The following is a 21,455-nucleotide window of genomic DNA, read 5'->3' as shown; positions in this document are numbered from 1 at the left end:
ATTACAACATTCAAAAAAATTATCCAGAGAAAACACAAAGTATGTTTTAGTATCACCAAATGTCTCCCTGCAGAACAAAACATGACACCCATTACATAGAGTAAAATAGATTTTATTAAAATATACAGAACATGAAATATAGGTACATTTCAGGTGTGTTTTTGAAGGTGGAGATGAAAACGTACACTAGCTAATTGATTATCTCTGTGACTTTTAGCACAGCTCTCTTGATAAAAAAAATGCATTGCATTTCTTCAGAGAGGTCAGAGTGCCTGGTTCACTGTAGGCCCTAATGCAACCCTGCAGCAGTTTGGGTTTCAGTGCCTTGCTCAAGACTTATGGTAGTACTTGTAGGATGCAATACCAGCCACCTTTCAGTCACATATGCAGTTAGTGACATTTGGAACCAACAACCTCTAAACTCTACAGCTGAACTATCATTTAATAAGACCTTGTTAAAACTATTCATATAGTCCTATGCAATTGCCAATGGAGATTCCCAATTCTCAATGTAGATTTGATCCTTGTGGTTTATCGTGCTAAAGGGCATCACTCATTTTTCTTAGGCAACCCTTCAGGTCCAAGCAAATGCTGTCTGGGGCCCTCCAAAACACAAGGGCCTGGCCCAACCTGAAACAAATAAAATACAGGTCTGTTCACTCAATACCACCAAAGAATAGATTAGAATAGGTACAATTGTAATATGAATGAGCGCAACAGTACAACATATAGACAGGTTTATGCCCAGAGATACCAAATATGTAAATTAATCACAATATTTACCTAAGCAAGCCAAAACATAGACCTAAAGCATTGCTTTTGAAAGATGATGCAGTTAACACAATATTTGTACATATTTTGCAGCCCTACATAACACAAGGAAGAGCTGCATCTTACGTAGATAGCACAGCAGGCCATGACACAAAGGCACAGGCAAATTACAATGAGGAAGGGCTGTCTAAGATGTTAATGTGTGAACTGAACGTTGGTACCTTGGTACTAATAATGTAGCTGAGTCCTTTTGACATGGGCTCTAGACCAATAGCTTGCTTCAGCTCTTCAGAAAGGACTGCATGGTCCACTGGCAGACCCTTAAGAAACCTGTAGAGATGGAAGAGCGTGACTCAATTGCAACATAACATAGAGACTGTTAAGATAAGAAAGCTCAAGGTAAAGAACTGTAATGCTGAGTTAAAAATGTATATTATGAATATTCATGTGTATTTCATATACATGAGCATCCCTACAGCAGTGGTTCTCAAAGTTTCAAGTCAGGGACCCCCAAATGAATGTGTATTTGGCCGAGGACCCCATAGCAGATCTACAAGCTCCTAAAGTGATGCGTTGTGAGCTTGTAGATCTGCCATTTTCAAATAGCTGCTGTAAATTAGGTTTACAGTGGTTGAACAAATTCAGCTGGGGACCCTCTAGAACCCCATGAAGGACCCCTGGGAGTCCCCGAACCCCACTTTGGACAACCACTGCCCTACAGTACCATAGTTGGGTGAAAGATACATTAAAGCTCAGCAAGTTCGCTGAAAGTTAACTCACTGTCCTCCATTGGTCTCTGGGGGAAAGAAATGGCGGACCACCTGGACAAACTCGGCGACATGCTCTTGTAGAAGGTAGATCACAGCATTTGGCCCGGCATCAAACGTGTAGGCCACCTAGAGAGGGAAATCAACATACTGAGGTTAAGAGTGCATATATTATAAATGTTTCACACGTTTCCTTTTCGTCATAGTTTCACAACACACCCACAAAGTTTCACATCTTCATTACACCATAACAGAAGTTACGTTGAAATGTAGAGCAGGTGCAAGACTTTAGCTAGATGCACATTTCTTTATTCTGCGCTACATCAGGACGCTAACGCATTGTGGCCAGAGACTTTGTCACAACAGTCAGATTGTTCACAGCTGAAAGTAAAACTGAGAAGTACAAAATCCACAGCCAATTCTAAGATGATGCAAACAAAAAACTAACAAAAAAACAACAACAACACATACACATTCACCAGGACAAATAGAAACAAATAAAATAATATACGTCATTGATGGGTTGCGATGCGTTGTGAGCCTGTAGATCTGCTATTTCCGCAGAATGTTTGTGTTATGACATGCCCAGAATAGGGATGCTTGGGTTCATGTAGCAAACAAAAAAAGAAGTGAAAAGTAAATCAACTGTGACACTTTGAAAGGGGCTGCTGACTTGGCATGACACCACATGTCGTCTTTATGTTTCAGTGTTCAACAATTGTAAAGGCCTGGCCAAAAACACCCCCACCAGGCCAACAAAATACTTTTTTCAGATTGTTGTCTAATAATAAATGCCAAATAAATAGCCTACCCATTCATTCAAAAATGCAATCATTTCCATTTAGAAATGATGGTTCTTGAATGTGCATGCACACAACTCAACAGGAACATCATCTGTAGTAGACACTATGCGCTCCCTCCTCCTGTGGCAAGTAGGAACTGCGCATACACAATGTTGCTTCACTATTGGTATTACTACCAGCCACAGTTTTTCCTCTGCCGCTTTGCCAAGTTTCTACATCATCTAGTCACTTGTACAGATAAGAAAATAAGCCTCTTTATTTTGAGCACATTTAGTTTTTTGGGCGGTGAAACCGCCCCTATAAGTGAGATTTGGAAAAATGTACATTTTCCTGCGCTGTGATCTGGGCCCAGGAAATTAGTAGAATTATCCTGCGCTGTGATTGGCCAATCACAATCTATTCAGGACTGTGATTGGCCAGTGTCACATGACACATGTGCATAGCCCTATATAAGCAACCATAACTCGAAAACTTTGTTTTTTTCGAGTTATGGTTTCGTCCATCATAAAGAGTGTTTCAATAAATGTATTTATCTTTTGTACATGATTGGTTGACTCCATTCAGTATTGTGATTAGCTAGCAAGACACCGCCCACTTCACACAGGGTGTGTTTTTTTATAAAGACATAAGATGGAGCCGACCATCTTATGGCAGTAGTGGTCATATTTCATATTGCACCGGTGCTGAATGCATATTGTATATAATAGGGGAAACACTGCATGCTAACTATTAGGGATGGGTCAGAATAATTGATTATTGAGTAATTGCTTTGAATTTTTTTTTTTTAATTTATTTATTTCTTTAAGGCTGTCATCCAAAGCCTGCCCATAGTAACTACATTTAACTACGGGCGTAATCAAATTATCGTTATTAATAGCATGAGAATAGTCTGGGAGACTTCGCCTCAGAACCTGGACAGCAGGGGCGCGGCCACTGTGTTCTGATTCAAATCAACAGCCAATGAAGAAAAGGGGGCGGGATCCACATGCAGTGGGTGTTGCATGTAAATAGGAGCGACGGGAAGCAATTTCTCCTATCAAATTGCGGCCGCCATTGTTGTGTACTGCTGTTTGCCTCTCGTCGGACTGTTTAGACGAGTTGCACAGCTCTCAGACCGGTAAGAGGCGTGTCCGCTCAGATTCTGAGCGTAAGTTACATCCCGCGCACAAATACCAGGGCTCTGGCCCAGAAGTTTCCTCGCCCCTCCCGTTTGTATGCGAGAGCTGGCGAAAACTTCTGGGAACTCAGATTAGCATGAGAATAATGATCTTTGAATTTGGCCAGTCATGCACATCCAAACCAACAAGTTGAACCAGTTGCCATAATCTGTCAAGCATATACTGTACACGATAGTAGGTATTCAGTTAGACATTGTGATCTGGAGGAGAATCTGACAGGAATGTCAGGAGGTGTGGAAAGACTGTATTGTAATTCCTCATAGGCTACAGTGCTGCATGTACACTTCTGCCTTAGGGGTTTCCTAGCTTTACATAATTTAAAAATCGACACATTTCCTTTGTGCTATTTTTCCTTCAAACCAAGCGAGGGTGACATTTGGTGGTCCAGTCATACCACAAGACCTGAAAAAAAACTGAGGGGAACCTTGCCCCTTTTCAGGGCAAGAACCAATCAATTATCTCACCCTTATCTCCCCATGGTGCCGGTTATACTGGTGCACCAAACTGATGACTTGACGAGACACGTTGTTAAGGTAAAATATCGGTGGGTAGGTGTCAAGGCAGGTGGCGTGAAACTGGTTGCTGTCTTTCATGGTCAATTCAGCAAACGTGGCAAAGTCCTTCCTGTGCACTGCTTCGATCATCTCCTCCATTCTTTGAGGGACCACAGACTCAGCCCGGTGCTGCACAGACAAGAGAGTTCAGGGAGTAAGAACACTCAAGTCACATTCAAATGCGTTTGGGATCAATTGTAATGCCAAACTGTTGGTAGACTGTACATACATTCAAGTATTCACTGTAGAAAGCCTTTTGACACTGTACACATATATTAATTCTCATATTCACTGTTGATAGTCTGTACATACTGTACATCCATTCATATATTCATCAGCAATAACTCACTGGTGATAGATTGTACATTTATACTTATAGGTAGACTGTACATACTGTATGTTAACCCATTCACTTAGAGATCCAGTGCAGATGTCAGAATCTTTGTCTAACTATTTGTATTGTTACTGTACCCGTGTTTCAGAATTTCCCTCCGTAGATCAATAGAGAGCTGCCCATTAGTCCATTAGTCTGACGGCCCATTATTCCAACATACCAACAGTCCAACAAATGTTAGGTTAGTGTGAGGTTATGGTTCGGGCTAGGCTATTGGGAGCTGTCGGATCACGGTACTTCGTAACAATGGACTGTCGGATTAATAGCATGGCACTGATCAATAAAGGTTTTTCTTATCTTATAGTGTCAGTATTGACAGAAATCTGACAGGGTGAGTTGTAGGAATGTAAGGAATGGTAAATACCTTAAGGAGATGGCTTGTTTTTACACTGGTTTGCATGCCAGAGGTGCTGCCCACAGGCTTCCGCTCAGCACTCGCCTAGTAAACAAAGGAAATCATGTTAAACTGTGTTCATTATGACAATGCACACAATGGGCCTCGTTCACAAAGCTCTTCTTAAAACCGCCTGGCATCTGGCATTTTGTTCTACAAGACAACTATCCTTTTTCTTCAGGACTGACATCTCCGACAGAGGATTACATTTCTATTATATTTTAGTGTGGACCTGCTCGTAAATAAAGACCAACGTGGGAATTACGAAAGGGTGTGTAAAGCTTTTTTTTTTTTGTGTTGTGTTTATTTGGCATTTTCATTTTCATGTTGAGGATGATGGGGAAAAACATCATTTCGTCATATCATTCTTTCTTTTGTTTTTTTCCCCCCGAAAAAGGACATCCTTTCATCATATCATTTTTTTGGTTCAAGCTGACAAACGCATTCCAAAGCCTTGTCAGCTTGTATGATATATCTGGTGTTTTTGGCAAGTTATTCCCACACGCGATGGGGTTATAAACAGAATCTTTGTGAAAGTGAAATTAAATGATTGCTCCAGTGCGTAGCCCAGAGCCTTGTATTAGAGAGTTGCAGTTCAATGCATTCCATGAACTTCCTGTTTAGGGCTTTGTCACTATTCGCCAATAGACGGCTATGTAGAAGACCTGGCCCGAAGAAGTGAACGCTAGTGTCAGAACTCTCTCTCTCTATGGGTCGTGGTGTAGCCTAAATGAGAAGATCGTTTTACATAGTTTAAGCACTGATGTCACAGGACCAAATAATATAGTCACATCACAGGTTTACAGGTGTAATGAAGTGGGTGAAATTTGTTTTTGTGCAAAAAATAATGGAGCTTGCACAAAAACGAATTTCACCCACTTCTTTACACATGTAAACCTGAGATGTGACAATAAAGATTATTCTGATTCTGATTAAAGGAGAAGTTATTTTATTTGCTTAAAATAAGTGTTAAACAGCTCTATATTCTGATAGTACTCATTGCTATAGAGTGTGTGTTCAGTAACAGGAGTCTCCATGTATCTCCAGCTCTTAATTAAACAGAAAATTCATTATCAGGCCGGGATACTAATTTCATCCAATCAGGATAGAGAACTCAGTCAGATTAAACAAGTGAAATTGGAAGTGATGATACAAAGAAATGAGCAGACACAATTGGAACTGGAGCACTGCTGAAAATGTGTCACCTACCTGAAAATGTATTTTCTGTTTATCAAAGAGTTGGAGAGACAGGGAGACTACTGTTACTAAACAAACACTCTATAGCAATGACTACTATCAGAATATAGTGCTTTAACATTTTAACAAAAAACGTTTTGTTTTAACCAAATAATATCACTTACCCTACCTTTAAAACATTAGCAGGATATTATATAAGCCTATTGATATTGTTCTACCAAACAATTGCTCACCATTGCTGAGGTAAAAAAAAAAGATGATGGAATGCAGGACAGTGGAACACCGCTATTCAATGTGGATTATTATGGATCAGAGCTTGATTGTAAGTACATTTCATGAATGAGCCCCCAAAACATGAACTTAAACTCTAATGACAATAACATAAGTGTGTTAGATGCTCTGTTTAACAACACGAACAACAGGGATCATATATTTTTTCCCTTCCTGTAATTTTTACCTTTAAATGTTGTCACTCTCCCACAAATATTAACACACAAGAAAGACCTACCACAAGTACAAGGACTCTGAGCTCAGGCCAGTGGCTCTCTGGTTCCACCTGCTGGGCTAAACTGTCCTTGCCATCATCTCTGCATCCCATGATCCACTGGACAAATCCACCGTACATACTCCTACAGGCACTGCCTGAGCCTTGCCTTGAAATCACAGACAGTTCTCCTTCAACGCCAAACAACCGCGCCAGGGTGTACACTACAACGGAATCAGGAGGGGAGGGGAGGGCGGGACAGGAACAGGAACATGCATCAACAATGCGATGGGGAGCCAAGGAAACATTTTAGTTGTTTGGTTTAAAGACTATTGTAAAAGCCTATTGATACAAAGGTTTCAAACCAAGTTAAGTGATGCAAAAACATTGTGCTAAGGTTAGTAGCAAGGTATTGAGAGCCTCTTCATGTTATTATTGTTCTAGTATTTAAAATCAACCATTGATTTATGATTTCCCATTGGTGTCATCTGTGCCGTTTCACTTGTGCATTGGTTAAGAGTTTTCAGCAGATATAATAAGCTGATGGAGTGAAATGATACAGTAAATCATCTCACATATGCATGCATACACTAAACTTAAGCCAATAACGCATTGTGTCACGTTATTAGCTGGAAAACCTGCTATATTAGGTGATCAACATTGTTGTACAACAAAGTATTAATGATGCTTTACCTAAACAAGCAAAGCCAGCCGCAGAGGAGGCAAGTCCAGCAGCTGTGGGGAAGTTGTTGACAGAGCAGATGTGGACTTTATGAGACAAACCAATCCCATCCACACCGGACTCCCCATCACTGCGTCTCTTCCTCGCTAGTCGACGAACTGAGGTAGCACAACACAAAACAATACATCTCAATGACTTTGACATATTCATTTCTATTGGCATGCTCGTCAAATCAACCTTTTTGCTATTTTAACCTTCTTATGCAAAAAAAAGAAAGACATAGAAATAAAAGACTCACTCTCTCTCAGACAGGACTGCAGTCTGGGATGGCTTATGTCCTCCTCTTTACCGTTGAGCCATATGCGATCCTCCTGAAATGATCTGCTGGAAGCAATTGTTGTGGTTGTTTTCAGCTGGATGGAAAGAGGTAAAGACAGATCTATTTCAGAATCTCCTTTTTTTTTTACAGGGTTAGGGTTAGGGTACATTTAGAAGAAATGTGACTGGGTGCTTGCTCACATACACAACGCAACAATACACAAATTGAATAAATGTACAGACAGTGTTAAAAATAGAAGTTGATCAAAAAGCAGAAGCTAGCAATATATTAGCTTTACATTTTATTTAACATTAAAAACAAAAGCATGAATAATTTTGCTTTGTTAGAATACGCAGTAAAAAATGTTGACACATAGACTGGGAAAACTGGAGACCTTCCGATTCCCAGACAGCCTATCTACCCATTCAGCAAGGTGTCCCTGAGCAAGACAAAGACACTAAACCCATAACTGCTCCCTGGGCACTGTATTGCGCCCACTGCTCTTAATAATTAGGATAGGTAAATGCAGAGGACAAATTTTACATATGGGAAAATGTTCACGGCCAAATACCCCCAAAATAACTAAAGGGGACTAAATTATTATTATTACTTAATTATGTATCAATGCCGTAGCATCCCAGCGCCGAGAATACAATACTAGAGTTGAACAAACTTTACCAGCATGCAAACCTCACTTAGCCTATATGTTTTGAGCTGAGCTTAGACTGAGCTAATTGGTCTGGGTCCAAATTTATAAACATCTTCATTCAAATGATGTCCAAAAATATAAAAAAGGAAGAAGCATTACATTTCATTAACATTCAAGTTTGTTTCATTAAGTTTTAATATGAGATTCCTTGAGGGTGAAGTCATAACTATTAAGTTAATAACAGAGATAAAAATCGATATCTGAGTGGTGGAATACTCTGTACCTGGTCTTGATGGAGTGTGACGCTCAAAGAGGAGTTGATTGGCAGGATCAATTCCTCATCTCTCTTCCCCCCTAAAAATTTATATTCATAAACATTAAACACTATATAATGATCTGTAAATATATAGTTCAAGTTGTTTGTTTAATAAGGAGGTTAGAGAAGCGAGTGTGCTTGTGAGTTCCCAGTTTGATTCCCCAGACCTGCAGAAAAAATCTGGTTGGGGAAGTAAAAGACCAACACTCACCCCTCGAGCAAGGCACTGAGCTGCTCCAGTGGAGCTGCTCAGTGGCCAACAGCATGATTGCAGTTGTACTCTGCAGGTTCTGGCCGGTATCTTAGTTTCTTTTTATTTATTCAAGATATATAGTTGGTTCTCAAAGTGGGGTCCGGGGACCCCCAAGGGATCCCCAGCAAAAATAGTTAATATATTGTCACAATCATTTTAACCACTTTGACCGTATTTAATATTTTGGCTATTTTAGCAAAAATGTATTTGCACAAAATATTTGGGGGTCTGCAGCCAAATACATATAATTTTGAGGGTCCTTAACATGAAAAAGTTTAAGAACCTCTGGTTAGTTAGACCATCACCTCTCATTCACTTCAACACAAAACTACAAAATTTGACTATTGAATGATACTCACAGTATTTGATGACAGCTATATTGACTGGAGCGGTGCATGTCACCATGTGTGGTCTGTCAACTCTGTCCTCTGGCATCCTTGTCTACTGCCTCTTTCAGCCGATACAAAATAACAGCTCAAAATAATGTATTTTTAATGTTTTTGTCTAAAGAGTAAAGACATACGATGTGTAATCTCCTACTGTTATGGCTAACTACTACAGTAATGTTTCCCACACAGTGGTAGCGCTTTAACAACCCCTCATCCTATTGGTTGACGTTGAACATATGACTAGGCTCACCACCAATCACAGCTACGCATTCTTCGTCGTGGAATCTCGACAGCCAATGAGCGGCCATCAGACCACAGTCGGACGTACATGAGGTAAGAGCATAGGTAGGACCAGTGGTGTAAAAGGTACTCACATTGTTTACAAAGTATCAATACTGCAATGTAGAAATGATCTGACTGTTACAAGTAGATGTACAGAATGAAAAATGTACTTGAGTAAAAGTACAAAAGCATTGGTATCAAAATGTACTAAAGTACCAAAAGTAGAAGGTACTCATTGTGCAGAATGTCCCATTTCACAAGTTTTCAAATGTAGCCTATACACATCTTTTGAAAATAGCAGATCTACAAGCTCATAAAAAAAGGTCGCATTGCGAGGCATTGTGAGCTTATAGATCGGCTATTTTCAAATGGCCGAAATGTATATAGGGCTGAAGTGGTTAATGTATGTTTTGTAATAATATAGTAATCAAAATCTACAAAGTAACTAGTAACTTAAATTTTCAAATAATTGTAGTGCAGTAAAAGTACAATATTTGCCTTTGAGATGTAGTGGAGTAGAAGTAAAATAACTGAAATTGGAAATACTCCAGTACAGTAAAAAAAGAAAAAAACTCAAAATTGTACATAAGTACAGTACTTGAGTACATGTAATAAGTTACTTCACACCGCTGATAAGGTTGAATCCCATCCCACTCTTCATGTTGGCTTCACCGGACGGTCCCACACATACTCATCAGCCTACCGGTTTAGTAGATGTTAAATAAGTCTTGGTTAAAAATATGTGATTACAAAAAGATCACCTCCTTGTGATTTATGCCATTTATTTTTTTTGTAGTTGGGTGTAGTAGACAACATATTTGGCAACTCAACTTTTATTGCTTTTTTCCCCCATATTGTGGAACAGGAAAGTGCAAGTTATTTATCTAGTAGGCTAATTCTAACTCAAGTTGTGATGTCAAATTATGAATAAGCAACAATCTCCTGCACTTGCATAGAGCAAGAATGATTATTTTCTTGACCCCAGTGGACCATTAAGCTTACCTTTATAGTCTACCTAAAACTTGAATAAAGATGGCAAACTGCAAAACAAACACATTGCCTAAAACTTGAATAAAGATGACAAACTGCAAAACAAACACATTTGAAGATGGATCACTTACTCTTAAAATACTTAAACCACTTAAACCCTACTACAGTATACTTCATTGAGCGGGTCCCCCGGCGTCTACTTGGCCCCTTCCTGTTTTCCCCTCTACACCATATCTCTTCATCAATAATAGGCGATCTACAAACTCTACGTGAGCTTTTAGATCTATTTTCACAGAACGTTTGCCCCAGAATAGGGACACTAGGGTTCATGTGGTTAAAGTATCTGATACTTCAGTGTAAAAATAAGCATTTTAACGTAAGGCTTTTTATTTTTCTGTAAACGTTTAAGTAACATGCCAGTGAAAAAAAAAGAAAATATCAAAGTGCTATATCCAAAGTTAACGTTATTCAAACACTGAATAGCACATCATGTATTATACAGCATTCACAAAACAGTCCAGATAAAATGCATCCACAGCAGTATCTGCTTTGCAATTTCTCCAGCTTCTTGTGTTTGAGTCAAACATGGTGGAAAATGAAGCGAAATCAATATCTGGTTATAAGGACCCAACATAAAAAGGAAAATGATCATGGTCCATCATCATTGAGGTGCAACACATGTGCAAGGCATGGGTATGGGCCCTTTATTGTATGAGACTGCAAATGTCAATGTCAAAGACTCAAATGCACAGTGTCTTGCACACCAATTCTGACTACCAGAAGTATGTAGATTCCAGAACCACACAAAACAGGATGTGGCACCCCAGGACTCAACTACGAGAAATCCACCTGTCAAACAATTCTCTCTATGAACAGAGTCCCGGTAAAACATATCCTCATCCTCAAATCATGCTGTTAAAACAGCTTGGCTCACTCCAGGGCTCCCTTTAGAGTGTCAGTAACAATCATCATCTTCTTCATCCGAATCCATCACCTTCCTTCTGTTGAACTGAAATGTACATTTTGTCAAAGAATATAAGAAAAAAATACACATACAATCGTCAGCTGCTGTATAAAATACTATGCTTTAATAATATGACTTACTTTGACAGTTGTCTTTTTCTCTGTTGACTGACTGACTTTTTCAAGGATCTCGATCAGACCTGACTCTGTAATCTGACAAGGGAAGGAATGCAGAAATTGTTATTAAATGCACAATAAAATAAAAAATAAAAAGTGCAAATAAGATATAAAATGTGACAGGCCATACTCTTACCTTTCCTCCCAACTGTCCATAACGAGCCATTTGTATAAGATAGTTCTCCACTGCTTTGGCTTTCTCTGGCTTCACCAAAGCAAGGTTGCTCACTGAAAATAGAAGCAGATATTATTACCTCCATTTTAATGCTGGATCCCAAATGGACCCTTATGGCCCCATTTCTTTCAATTTGTAGACTCTGAGTTAAATTAACAGTGAGGATTGTACTGTATAGTGGTGATTAGATATCTATAGATATCAGTCCTGTGTGTGACATAGCTAGTTATTCATAAAATATTTTGCACAATTGGGATTTGCACTTTTTTAGGACTTTTTTGGACTTCAACAAAATTATTGTTAATTTAACTCTGTGAGTGTAAAAACAGGTACAGGTATATCTTTGCACTCTCTTAGTTAAATTAACGAGAGGCACTTACATCTGCCACGGGCTGACTGGTCGAGAACTTGAGCCAATATACCGTTTCTCATCTCCGAGTCTCTGTGAAAAAGAAAATAATTAAATCAAGAATTAAATCACAACATTCAATGAACTTGGTTTGAGAACAATTGCAGTGGGCAAATGAAAACTTAGTGGAGCATAAAATTATTACATTACTATGCATTTAACGCATAGTATTACCTCTGTTTAGCCTCTTGTTGTCCTTGTTGGTCATTTCCAGGATCCTGAAAGGATAGGGAATGTCAGGCCTCTATTATAAACTTGTATTCTTGTAATCTATGACGGTGGTTCTCAAAGTGAGGTCCGGGGACCAGGGGTCCCCAACAAAATTAGTTTTATAAATCAACTTTAACCCTATTTTATGCTTCAACTATTAAAACATTGCCAATCTACAAGCTCACTATTACTAGTTACTACAAGCTCACTAAGGCTTGTAGATTGTAGTATTTTTTTATGTTTGACCACTAACCTTGAAAAAGTGTGAACATTATCAACACAAATACTGGTTCTTGACATGAACATTTTTGAGAACCACTTATCTATGGTACATGTAACAATGAAGGGGATAAACCAGCAGGTGATGCTGCAGTGATGCTGAGGCACAACGGCCAAATAAAAAATGTCAGTTGATTGACACTACACATTTGAGCTGAATTTGATTGTTTAAAAATAATACCAGACTTCCACAGAATTTGAAACAATCAAAGGAACCAAAAAGCATAAAACAACATTTAAGTTTGCTTGAAATAAAGACAATTCATATATTCTTCGACAGGCGACCAATTCCAAGTTGTATAGTAAAGACTAATACAACCTCATATTTTTACGGTTACGGTTGTTATTACATCTTCTGCCATTTAACTGCCTATGGCACTGCTATTTTTAACCACATTGTGTGTGTGTGTGTGTGTGTGTGTGTGTGTGTGTGTGTGTGTGTGTGTGTGTGTGTGTGTATACATACATACATATACTGTACATACATACCCATGTACATACACACACCCTATTGATATCTGATATCAGATACACACATTTTATTGTATCTAACACACTATAGTTGCTTGTTTATTATGCACCCCATGGGTATTGTGTATGCTTCCACTTATCAATGTATTATTATCATGTTGTTTATGTTGCTGACTGAGCGTTGCTCCATCATTTCTCTGACACTAGCCTTGGATCAAGACTATCATAGATGTATCTTTTATCGAGTCTGACTTTTACTTTCGTATCTATCATATGCAAATGTCAAAATCGATAAAAAAAAAGAAGACATCTATGATAGTCTTGATCCAAGGCTACTCTGACACCAGACCAGACCCTGGCTGTCCCTTTACTCCCCTCAGTGACAAGTTGACTAGGAAACCGTTCTGTATCGTCAAACAAAGCCACATCGGATTCTGTCTGTATATTACTTTGCACAAATCACGTTCGTTCAAAAAAAGGCATTTGAAAAGGAGAGTCGTAAATCTCGTTATGCTAAATAGCTGGAGTCAGATCAGATTGTTTATAGGGATAATACCCCACATCATGAAACAAACGCTACATATAAGGGTACATGTTAAATGTAGAGCAAGCCAAATGCATGTAGGCTAACATTTAGGTGTTAGCTAGCTAGGCTAACAGCTACAACAGGGAATGAACAGAGCATCTCGTGGAGCAGAATGCAGATTATATAGTTCTCTTTCTTACCCCTTGTTTTGACTGTTGCAGCTCAGACATTCTTTGCCGTCTAATTGCTTCCAATTCGTCGTCTGCCATGACTGGACTGAATGCTCCAAAAACTGTCACTTTCTGTGTCACGTTGGTTTCTACAGGCAAGGCCCTGCTAGCTGACTGACTCTGTTCACTACCAGTGTTGCCAGGTTGTGCGAGAACAAGCCCAAAAGAAGTAACTATAGGGCACTTAGGCCATTATGAGCACTTTTAAACCCATACTGCAGTAACTGTATACATTGAAAATAGCAGATCTACAAGCTCGTAGATCTGCTATTTTCAATAAATATTGAAATAAAATGTGGGATTTTTTGAAGATTCATTCTAAAACACAAATCTGGTACGTGGCTCAGTGACCGGCACAAAACATTTTCAGATGGTGGTTACTAGGGACAAATCATGACCATGACATGAAAATATTTGAGAACCACTGGTTTAAATGATAATTAAAAAATATGGATGCAAGCCTAAATAAGCAACAACATTTTAGAAAGAAGCCCCCCCCCAAAAAACGCAACCCGCGCAAGTTGCGCAACTACCAATATTTACAATTAACTTTACAGAAAAAGAAGCCCAAAGTCGCTTATAATAAGCAGACCTGGCAACACTGTTCACGGCAGGGAGTGCAGTCAACGTCAGAATAAAATGTCTAATCGAAATCTAGTTGAAAGCAATCGAGCGCAAGGCATGGATCACATACTATATATTTTTTTTGTTCGTTCATTTTCATTATGAAAATATTCTACAGATTAGAAAATAATATTTAAAGTCCCTACAAAAGGTGAATCATGTTATTTATTACAAATTAATACATTTTTTAACCATAACTGTGCACAAGAAAACCTATGGACATGGCCTTTTCCAGTAGATTCCTGTCCTGGGCCCATGGCTCAATGTTCCAGAATATAGATGCAAAATAAAAAAGACAGGTTGGAAATATTATTAAGCTATTTATGTATCGCTGTTTTTTTTTCTTTTTCTTTGTGGTTGGACTACTCAGAAGCAATGTTCAAAGGGGACAATTTATCTTGTTTTCAAATCAATCTATTAATATTTGTTCATTACAGCCAATAATAATAACTGGTTATTACATAACTATAAATTGTAAATTGCACTTTAATATGCAATGTATTATAATAACATGATAATAACATAACTATCTCATATATGTATTGTAGCCTACAGCAGTGCATGGTTCTCAACCTTTTCAGGCCGTGATCACCCTAAATAATCATATTTCAACTGGGGACCCCCACCCTGATAAGCACTTGGAATGTAGGAGTTGAGGCATTCAATTTAGTTTGACTCGAATATTATATTCGAGTCACCCCCCTATATTCGAGTCACCCCCCTACAACCCCCCCTGGGGGTCCTGACCCACAGATTGAGAACCACTGGCCTACAGTATACACACAAACTATGAGCTTAATACATTCCAGGCAAAACTCTTGTTTATTTTTGATTACTTTGAAGGCTCAGCTGCTTTCAAAAGACCATCACACTTGACCTTCAACTTAATCTGAATGTAGTCTACTGTAAGAACTTTATCTCCCTTTTTGAAGTAAGATCATTAGCTCCCTCTATATGTACTGTAAGAGAAACAACTGAGGAGCAGAGGAATGTGGAACTTCTGACTGGGGTCAGTTATGGTGAAGACAACCTGCAACAAGAGGAGAAAAAAAAGGTGTGAACAAAAAGACATATTACATTGAATTCCTTTGTGCACACAGAAGAGTACAATCTTTTGCTCAACCAACAAAAGCACATAATCATTCTGTTTGAAATCAAATCTGGGAGGACTGAAGAATTAAGTTAATGAAAATGTTTATGTGTCAGAAAATAACAACCTGAAACATTGCTCACCTCAACATATGGATAGAAACAGGTCTCTCCTAGGCTCTCCCAGTACTGGCCAGTCTCAAAGCGCATCTTGTAAACACCAGTCGTGAACCTTTCTCTTGTGATAAGTCCTGGGCAACGTCCATCAGCATTAGTTGCCCTATGATGATAATAATAATAATAATAATAATGATAATTAATAATAAAGAGTAAACTGCTCTTTACAGAGCATGGTAATGTATTTTACACATGTCATGTTCTCAGGGCTTACCCTTTGGTGATCAGATTCCAGACTGCATTAGAAGGGTCTAGTTGATGAAGGCTCAGGCCCATGTTTGACCCAGGGATCCCCATTCCAGTGTTCAAGACATGGGTGGTAAGAGGACTACCTGGCACTGCTATTTCCATAGTCTAGAAATCAACAATGGGAACCACCAGAGCAGCATCAAAGTACTATAAAACAGACAATTGAGCAAAATGTTGAGGCAACCTGATAATCTAATAATAATAATTAGAGGGCAAAGGTACAACAATGTTATAGGCTAAAACTGTAAAATGATCTGCTTTATTACCATGCAATGCTCTATTAGCATGCAATTCATTATAAGGAACCAAGACCACAGTAGGCTAATTTGTTTGTCAAGGTAACCAGAGGAGTTACCTGAGATGTAAATCAATCTTGGCCTAAGGGTGGCACTAGAGGAAAGCCATTTTATTTATTTTATTTATATGTTTATTTGACAGGGACAATACAAAAAAACAATGAATCAGTTATAAAAACATGAAACCGTTGCAATTGTACAAGGGGTTTATAGCCGAGGCTAATTTGCGACCCCAGTCCCTGGTTAGACCTTTCTATACAAATATAAATATCTACCTAATAAGAAATTCTGTTATAAAAAGGACATACATGAAGCTCTAATCTAAACAAGTACAATAACAATAACATTCCCAAATTACATTCATGAAAGCAGTGACATTAACGTTTTAAAACGTGCCTAGAGTCACCAAAATCAGTAGGGTAAGGGTACTTTCTGAGTGCATTAAGCTATATGGCAATTCCCATAAAGTTTTTAGATATTCTGACTGATGACCGTACAACTGACATTAGAGCCCTGCCACTATAGTGGGGCTAAAAATAAAAAATATGACATGAAGTTTCAGTGGCTTTACAAAAGAACACAAAAACTTTTAGTCTGTTATGCTGTTAATCAATTTATACCTTCTCTCCCTATTTTGTGCATGTCATTGTCATATAAATCAAATGTTGTTTTAATTTAATTTATATTTCAGAAATAGCTAATGTAGACGATCTACAATCTCACAACATGTCACGATGCAATGCGCTGTGAGCTTATAGATCAGATATTTCCGCTATTCCTCATAGAAGTATAGCACTTACGTGGTTAAATTATACTGATGTACATTTTAATCTAATAGGCTACCACTCAACATTCCCGTCTCTGCTTTACTCAGCTGTCACACAAGCAGCCTCACTTAGCCTACACAACACAAAGATTATGTAGCTATGGATAGGCCTATCTATTGGCACAGCATATTGTTACTTTTAGCCTTATGCTTACCTTATTTTCTGCCAGAATGTGACTCTTTAAACGTTGCAGCCTTTGAACACTCATGTGCACAAATGATTAAAACTCAAACTAGTTTTAGATATTCCTCACTATCCTTTCACAGGGTCTTGGGTCATCTGCTGTGCCACATGACATGGAAGGGACTTCAGCTTATCTGTTTGGTTGTTGTGCAACGGTTGTGCAAGTCACCCCTTTGTCACCCATTCAAATGTTTGAATATACTGAATGAATTAACAAAATAAATTGAAACTGTATCGAGACAGAGATGCTTTTAGCTGATAATGTAGTATACCAAAGTAATTTAGCAGTTATTTTTCTTTCAATATGATGTATTAGACCTAGTGCAGCACATTTGACTGCTGTGGCAATGACCTCAGATTCTACAGGCTACAAAACTCTGTAACCTCTGGGACAGAATCTGTCAGTGAGAAGCACAATGTTTCAGCAGTTGTTTCAATGGCACATTTTACATTGCAACTGTTTTTCATACAATATAATTATAGGCCATACATAGGCCTATCCTCAACACAAATTCCACCAATGGAGGGGTATGTGGACTTAAGCTATCCATGGACTCTGAATTAGAATCATTTTTAAACACAGTATTAACACATTGTAATAACTCACCTGTATGATGGTCACCAACATTGAATAAGAAATCATTAACATGCATTATGTTAAGCTTATGGTCGGATGCATAGCAACTTCACACATGTCAGCATTAACACACTTTCTTACTTTCCATTCAGCCGTACAGTAAATCGTTTTGAGCCCCAATGTACAGTAGCTCATCCTGAGTACTGTATAACTGTTTGCAAAGTGGCCCATTTGAAGTTTCCTGCCTTCCAGGTGCTTGGCCGACAGAACATGGGCATTAGTATTTGTATGTGTCACAAACGGAGTGCAGCATGCTGTTCTCTGGCTGCAGCAGGGTGCCTTATGGGTGTAGCAGGGTGATCTCTTGGTGTAGCAGGTCCTCTGGATGTTGGTCTGGGTGGGGTGCTTGTCTCTCTGTTGCTCCCGTAGGATGTGCTCACTGCTTGGTGTGCGGTCAAGTTTGGCGTCCTTTAGATTCTTTGCAAAAGTGGGTACTGTTGCTGTCAGGATGTGCACTTGGTTATACAGGCTGTGCTGGTCCTGGGTGAGGTGGGGTGCCGTAACCATTTGGCTTCATTGCACACTCTCTGGATATTTGTAGCCGATATTTACCCTTTAGATGAAGGCAGGGTGGAAGTCCCATCTGGGTAGCAGGGTAGAGATGTCAACCTTTGCATTGGGTAATGTGGAGGAAGCTTTTTCTATCACTCCCTTGATACTTTCTCTGTCTCAGGTCATTTGCACCAGTGTGGATCATAATGTGACTGGAGAACCCAGGTGGCCCTCTGTCACCAGCTCTCTTTTTCTCTCTCGGGCGAATGGACCACATTATGGCTGACTACTGCAAAAACTATGCCCGATTGTCAGTACGGGAAACTGCAAAAATTACAGGTGATTGTGTCGACCACAGACTCTCTCTCTCTCTCTCTCTCTCTCTCTCTCTCTCTCTCTCTCTCTCTCTCTCTCTCTCTCTCTCTCTCTCTCTCTCTCTCTCTCTCTCTCTCTCTCTCTCTCTCTCTCTCTCTCTCTCTCTCTCTCTCTCTCTCTCTCTCTCTCTCTCTCTCTCTCTCTCTCTCGCTCTCTCTCTCTCTCTCTCTCTCTCTCTCTCTCTGTGTTGCCATACTGCAAAGAACACTCCCCAGGCATTTGTAGTCATTATGAAAATACCTTTACTACAATGACATTGAGTGCTTCCATTTAACTTTTCTTATTAATGCAAACCAAAATCATCTAACACCATTACAATTGTAATAAAAAACGTGTCTCTTAAAAAAAAGAACCAATAACAAACCCCAAAACAAAATGCAAGGTAAAAACCAGACAGCTGACCAGTTACAGGAAAGTTTACAATAATACACAATATAACACTTTGACCTCGGCATCCCCCCCGCTTAAAGTACCAGAACATAGTGGAAGAGACAAGGAAATGGCATTGGCAAAAAGAAGACTTCATATCAAAGCAGAAGATGATAAAGTGTGTAATATTTTTCTGAGCTGTCCAAGGTCAGGGGCATAACATAAGAATAGGCTACACACTCACACGCACACTTAAAATAACTTACTTCACTACTGAATGACTAGGACCACTGGGATCTGTGAAGGTCCCAAATAATTTAAAAAAGAAAACTGAATTCTAGTAGATTCTGAAATACCCTGTCATCATTGGAAAACTCTCTTAAAAAGTAGTATTTCATTACAATAGCTAGGCTTTTTATGAACACCAGTATTTTTTATTCACCATCTTTCTACACAAGATTCCAGTCACTGCGTTTCAAAATGGCAATATTCTCAGGTTAACATGATCTTCAAAAGCCCATATGTTACTACTTTTCCAGTTTCCTTATGATTTCCATTCAGATTAAATATACCTTGCATAGCTCACACATCTCGTTGTTGAAACAGACTAAATTCAATCATATTAATGTTAATGTGGTGTATGACCTCCCTTTCCTGCAGGGAAATAGCAGCACCACAACCACTAGTGTTCTGTTGTGAAAATGAGAGGCAAAGCCATAACAATGCAATTAATATTGGTGTATGCCACCTATTTTAATCTGTTTTAGCTGTCACATATAATTAATGTTTGTCTAGTATTGTGAATGAGTGTGCAATTTTATTCCCCAATGAGCTGAACCTTTATTGGATAGATAATGCATCAATCCAATAGATGGCAAAGAGCAAAGAGCAATGGTAGAAGGGTATATGTTGTAGAAACAGAAAAGCTGTAAATGTTGTGCTACAGGCTATGGTATTGTGGTATATAAACAGTATGGCAGGGAGTAGAGCTGCTGATATGGATGTTGGATCAGTAAGGTGACTGTTTCTCTCTTCCTCTATGAGTGGCACTCAATGAATCTCTTATTCCTCCTATTTCATCCTCACATTTCATCCTCAAGGTCAGAGCTGTGGTTACTCATCTGTGACAGACAGACAGACAGACAGACAGACAGACAGACAGACAGACAGACAGACAGACAGACAGACAGACAGACAGACAGACAGACAGACAGACAGACAGACAGACAGACAGACAGACAGACAGACAGACAGAGGGAGAGTTGAAAGTGAAAATTGTTTAATAACTCCCCATATTGCAAGTCTATGATAATGAATAAGTACACTTTCATTTTGTAAGCACACATTGATTTCACAATAGTCAAGTTTAGCAAATGTCCCATGTCTATCTCTGGTACTAAGCACACAGAAACATCCTTTATCATTTTTAATTTTTTATCTTATTAGTGTGACATACATGCTAATGTTTATTAACTTGATGAATTGAAAGAACATAGCCATCCATCACTTCTACAACATTCTAGAGGTCCATTTACCGTGTGATGGTCATCATCCGTGGCCTCGCCCAGTTCAGGGCTCTCTCTCTGAATGCGATGGCGAGAACTGGGTGGAGAGAGAGGGGGGAGGAAATGTTCGGGGCTGCTGTCAGGATACGGTGAACCACCCGGGCTGTCCTCCCTCAAAGGAGACCCTGTGGCATAACGCACACACACACACACGCACAGTGTTTGGAGAAAAACTATAAGTATAAAGTCTGAATGTGCAGAGAGTAGATATAGGAATTCAGATACAGTAAATGGTAGAAAGAGAAGGGCAGGTGAAGACTGGGATCAATTAATATGAAGATGCAAGTTATCAATTGATCAAGGACATTGATTGTGAGTACACGAAACCCCGCCTGCCCACGCCCGCGTGCGCGCGCACACACACACACACACACACACACACACACACACACACACACACACACACACACACACACACACACACACACACACACACACACACACACACACACACACACACACACACACACACACACACAGCAGCAGAATTGGCTTTTCATAATGCTGTGCGCTGTGGTGATAACTTCATAGCCCACACAATCATTGTTTAGCAAAGGCAACAGCTTACATGTTACCAAATACAGAGGGGGTTCTCCCTATTAAAACTAATTTTATGTGTTAAACGTTAAGCGAGTCTAATCGCCAACATTTTAGATCTTTTATTCAATTAAACATTTAATTTGCATCAAGCTACATCACTACATATGCAG

At 39.1% G+C, this 21,455-nt stretch overlaps 5 protein-coding genes across 5 annotated transcripts in view; all 5 read right to left on the bottom strand.

The window, feature by feature from the left end:
- Nucleotides 1–96: 96 nt before the first annotated feature.
- mvda (mevalonate (diphospho) decarboxylase a) lies at nucleotides 97–9,332 on the bottom strand. Its single transcript, XM_080426210.1, has 10 exons — nucleotides 9,121–9,332; nucleotides 8,476–8,546; nucleotides 7,523–7,637; nucleotides 7,236–7,382; nucleotides 6,567–6,766; nucleotides 4,832–4,906; nucleotides 3,984–4,202; nucleotides 1,552–1,667; nucleotides 993–1,101; nucleotides 97–630 (listed from the first exon to the last, which is right to left on the bottom strand). Exons 1-10 carry the CDS (start codon nucleotides 9,194–9,196, stop codon nucleotides 550–552), a joined length of 1,209 nt encoding a protein of 402 aa, XP_080282336.1. The 5' UTR covers nucleotides 9,197–9,332; the 3' UTR covers nucleotides 97–549.
- Nucleotides 9,333–10,197: 865 nt separating this feature from the next.
- On the bottom strand, nucleotides 10,198–13,990 carry pdcd5 (programmed cell death 5). The gene is made up of 6 exons (XM_080429759.1): nucleotides 13,833–13,990; nucleotides 12,321–12,364; nucleotides 12,118–12,179; nucleotides 11,699–11,790; nucleotides 11,527–11,598; nucleotides 10,198–11,431 (listed from the first exon to the last, which is right to left on the bottom strand). The coding sequence occupies exons 1-6, from the start codon at nucleotides 13,899–13,901 to the stop codon at nucleotides 11,378–11,380; spliced, it is 393 nt and encodes a 130-aa protein (XP_080285885.1). The 5' UTR covers nucleotides 13,902–13,990; the 3' UTR covers nucleotides 10,198–11,377.
- Nucleotides 13,991–15,426: 1,436 nt separating this feature from the next.
- uraha (urate (5-hydroxyiso-) hydrolase a) lies at nucleotides 15,427–17,332 on the bottom strand (the record flags this gene model as incomplete). Its single annotated transcript, XM_080433277.1, has 4 exons — nucleotides 15,427–15,516; nucleotides 15,720–15,855; nucleotides 15,967–16,106; nucleotides 17,279–17,332. The coding sequence occupies 4 exons, from the start codon at nucleotides 17,330–17,332 to the stop codon at nucleotides 15,427–15,429; spliced, it is 420 nt and encodes a 139-aa protein (XP_080289403.1).
- Nucleotides 16,223–21,455, bottom strand: part of LOC308085658 (ammonium transporter Rh type C 2-like) — a 212,258-nt gene continuing 207,025 nt past the window's right edge. The window contains exon 12 of the transcript XR_013933202.1: nucleotides 16,223–16,237. The gene's annotated coding sequence lies outside the window, so the exon portion shown is untranslated. The remainder of the gene's footprint in view (nucleotides 16,238–21,455) is intronic.
- The window catches only part of LOC308082823 (RNA-binding Raly-like protein), a 48,685-nt gene continuing 47,133 nt past the window's right edge, over nucleotides 19,904–21,455 (bottom strand). Inside the window, exons 6-7 of the mRNA XM_080424867.1 lie at nucleotides 20,716–20,870; nucleotides 19,904–20,301 (exon numbers count right to left, since the gene is read on the bottom strand). Of these exons, the coding sequence (XP_080280993.1) occupies nucleotides 20,263–20,301; nucleotides 20,716–20,870 (194 nt within the window). The 3' untranslated portion in view covers nucleotides 19,904–20,262. The remainder of the gene's footprint in view (nucleotides 20,302–20,715; nucleotides 20,871–21,455) is intronic.

This window comes from Gymnoscopelus braueri (assembly GCF_963280865.1).
Source record: "Gymnoscopelus braueri genome assembly, chromosome: 1".
Lineage (NCBI taxonomy): Eukaryota > Metazoa > Chordata > Actinopteri > Myctophiformes > Myctophidae > Gymnoscopelus > Gymnoscopelus braueri.
The sequence above is the reverse complement of the archived record's forward strand: the minus strand, read 5'-3'. Positions and strand labels throughout refer to the sequence as shown.

Coding starts and splice junctions, on each gene's coding strand:
- mvda (XM_080426210.1), bottom strand. CDS start 9,196: ATGCCAGAGGACAGAGTTGACAGACCACACATGGTGACATGCACCGCT. Junction 7,383..7,522: donor GCAGTCCTGTCTGAGAGAGA/GTGAGTCTTTTA, acceptor GTGCTACCTCAG/TTCGTCGACTAGCGAGGAAG. Junction 631..992: donor GCTACATTATTAGTACCAAG/GTACCAACGTTC, acceptor TATTTGTTTCAG/GTTGGGCCAGGCCCTTGTGT.
- pdcd5 (XM_080429759.1), bottom strand. CDS start 13,901: ATGGCAGACGACGAATTGGAAGCAATTAGACGGCAAAGAATGTCTGAG. Junction 12,180..12,320: donor CAACAAGAGGCTAAACAGAG/GTAATACTATGC, acceptor TCTTTTTCACAG/AGACTCGGAGATGAGAAACG. Junction 11,599..11,698: donor ATGGACAGTTGGGAGGAAAG/GTAAGAGTATGG, acceptor TTCCCTTGTCAG/ATTACAGAGTCAGGTCTGAT.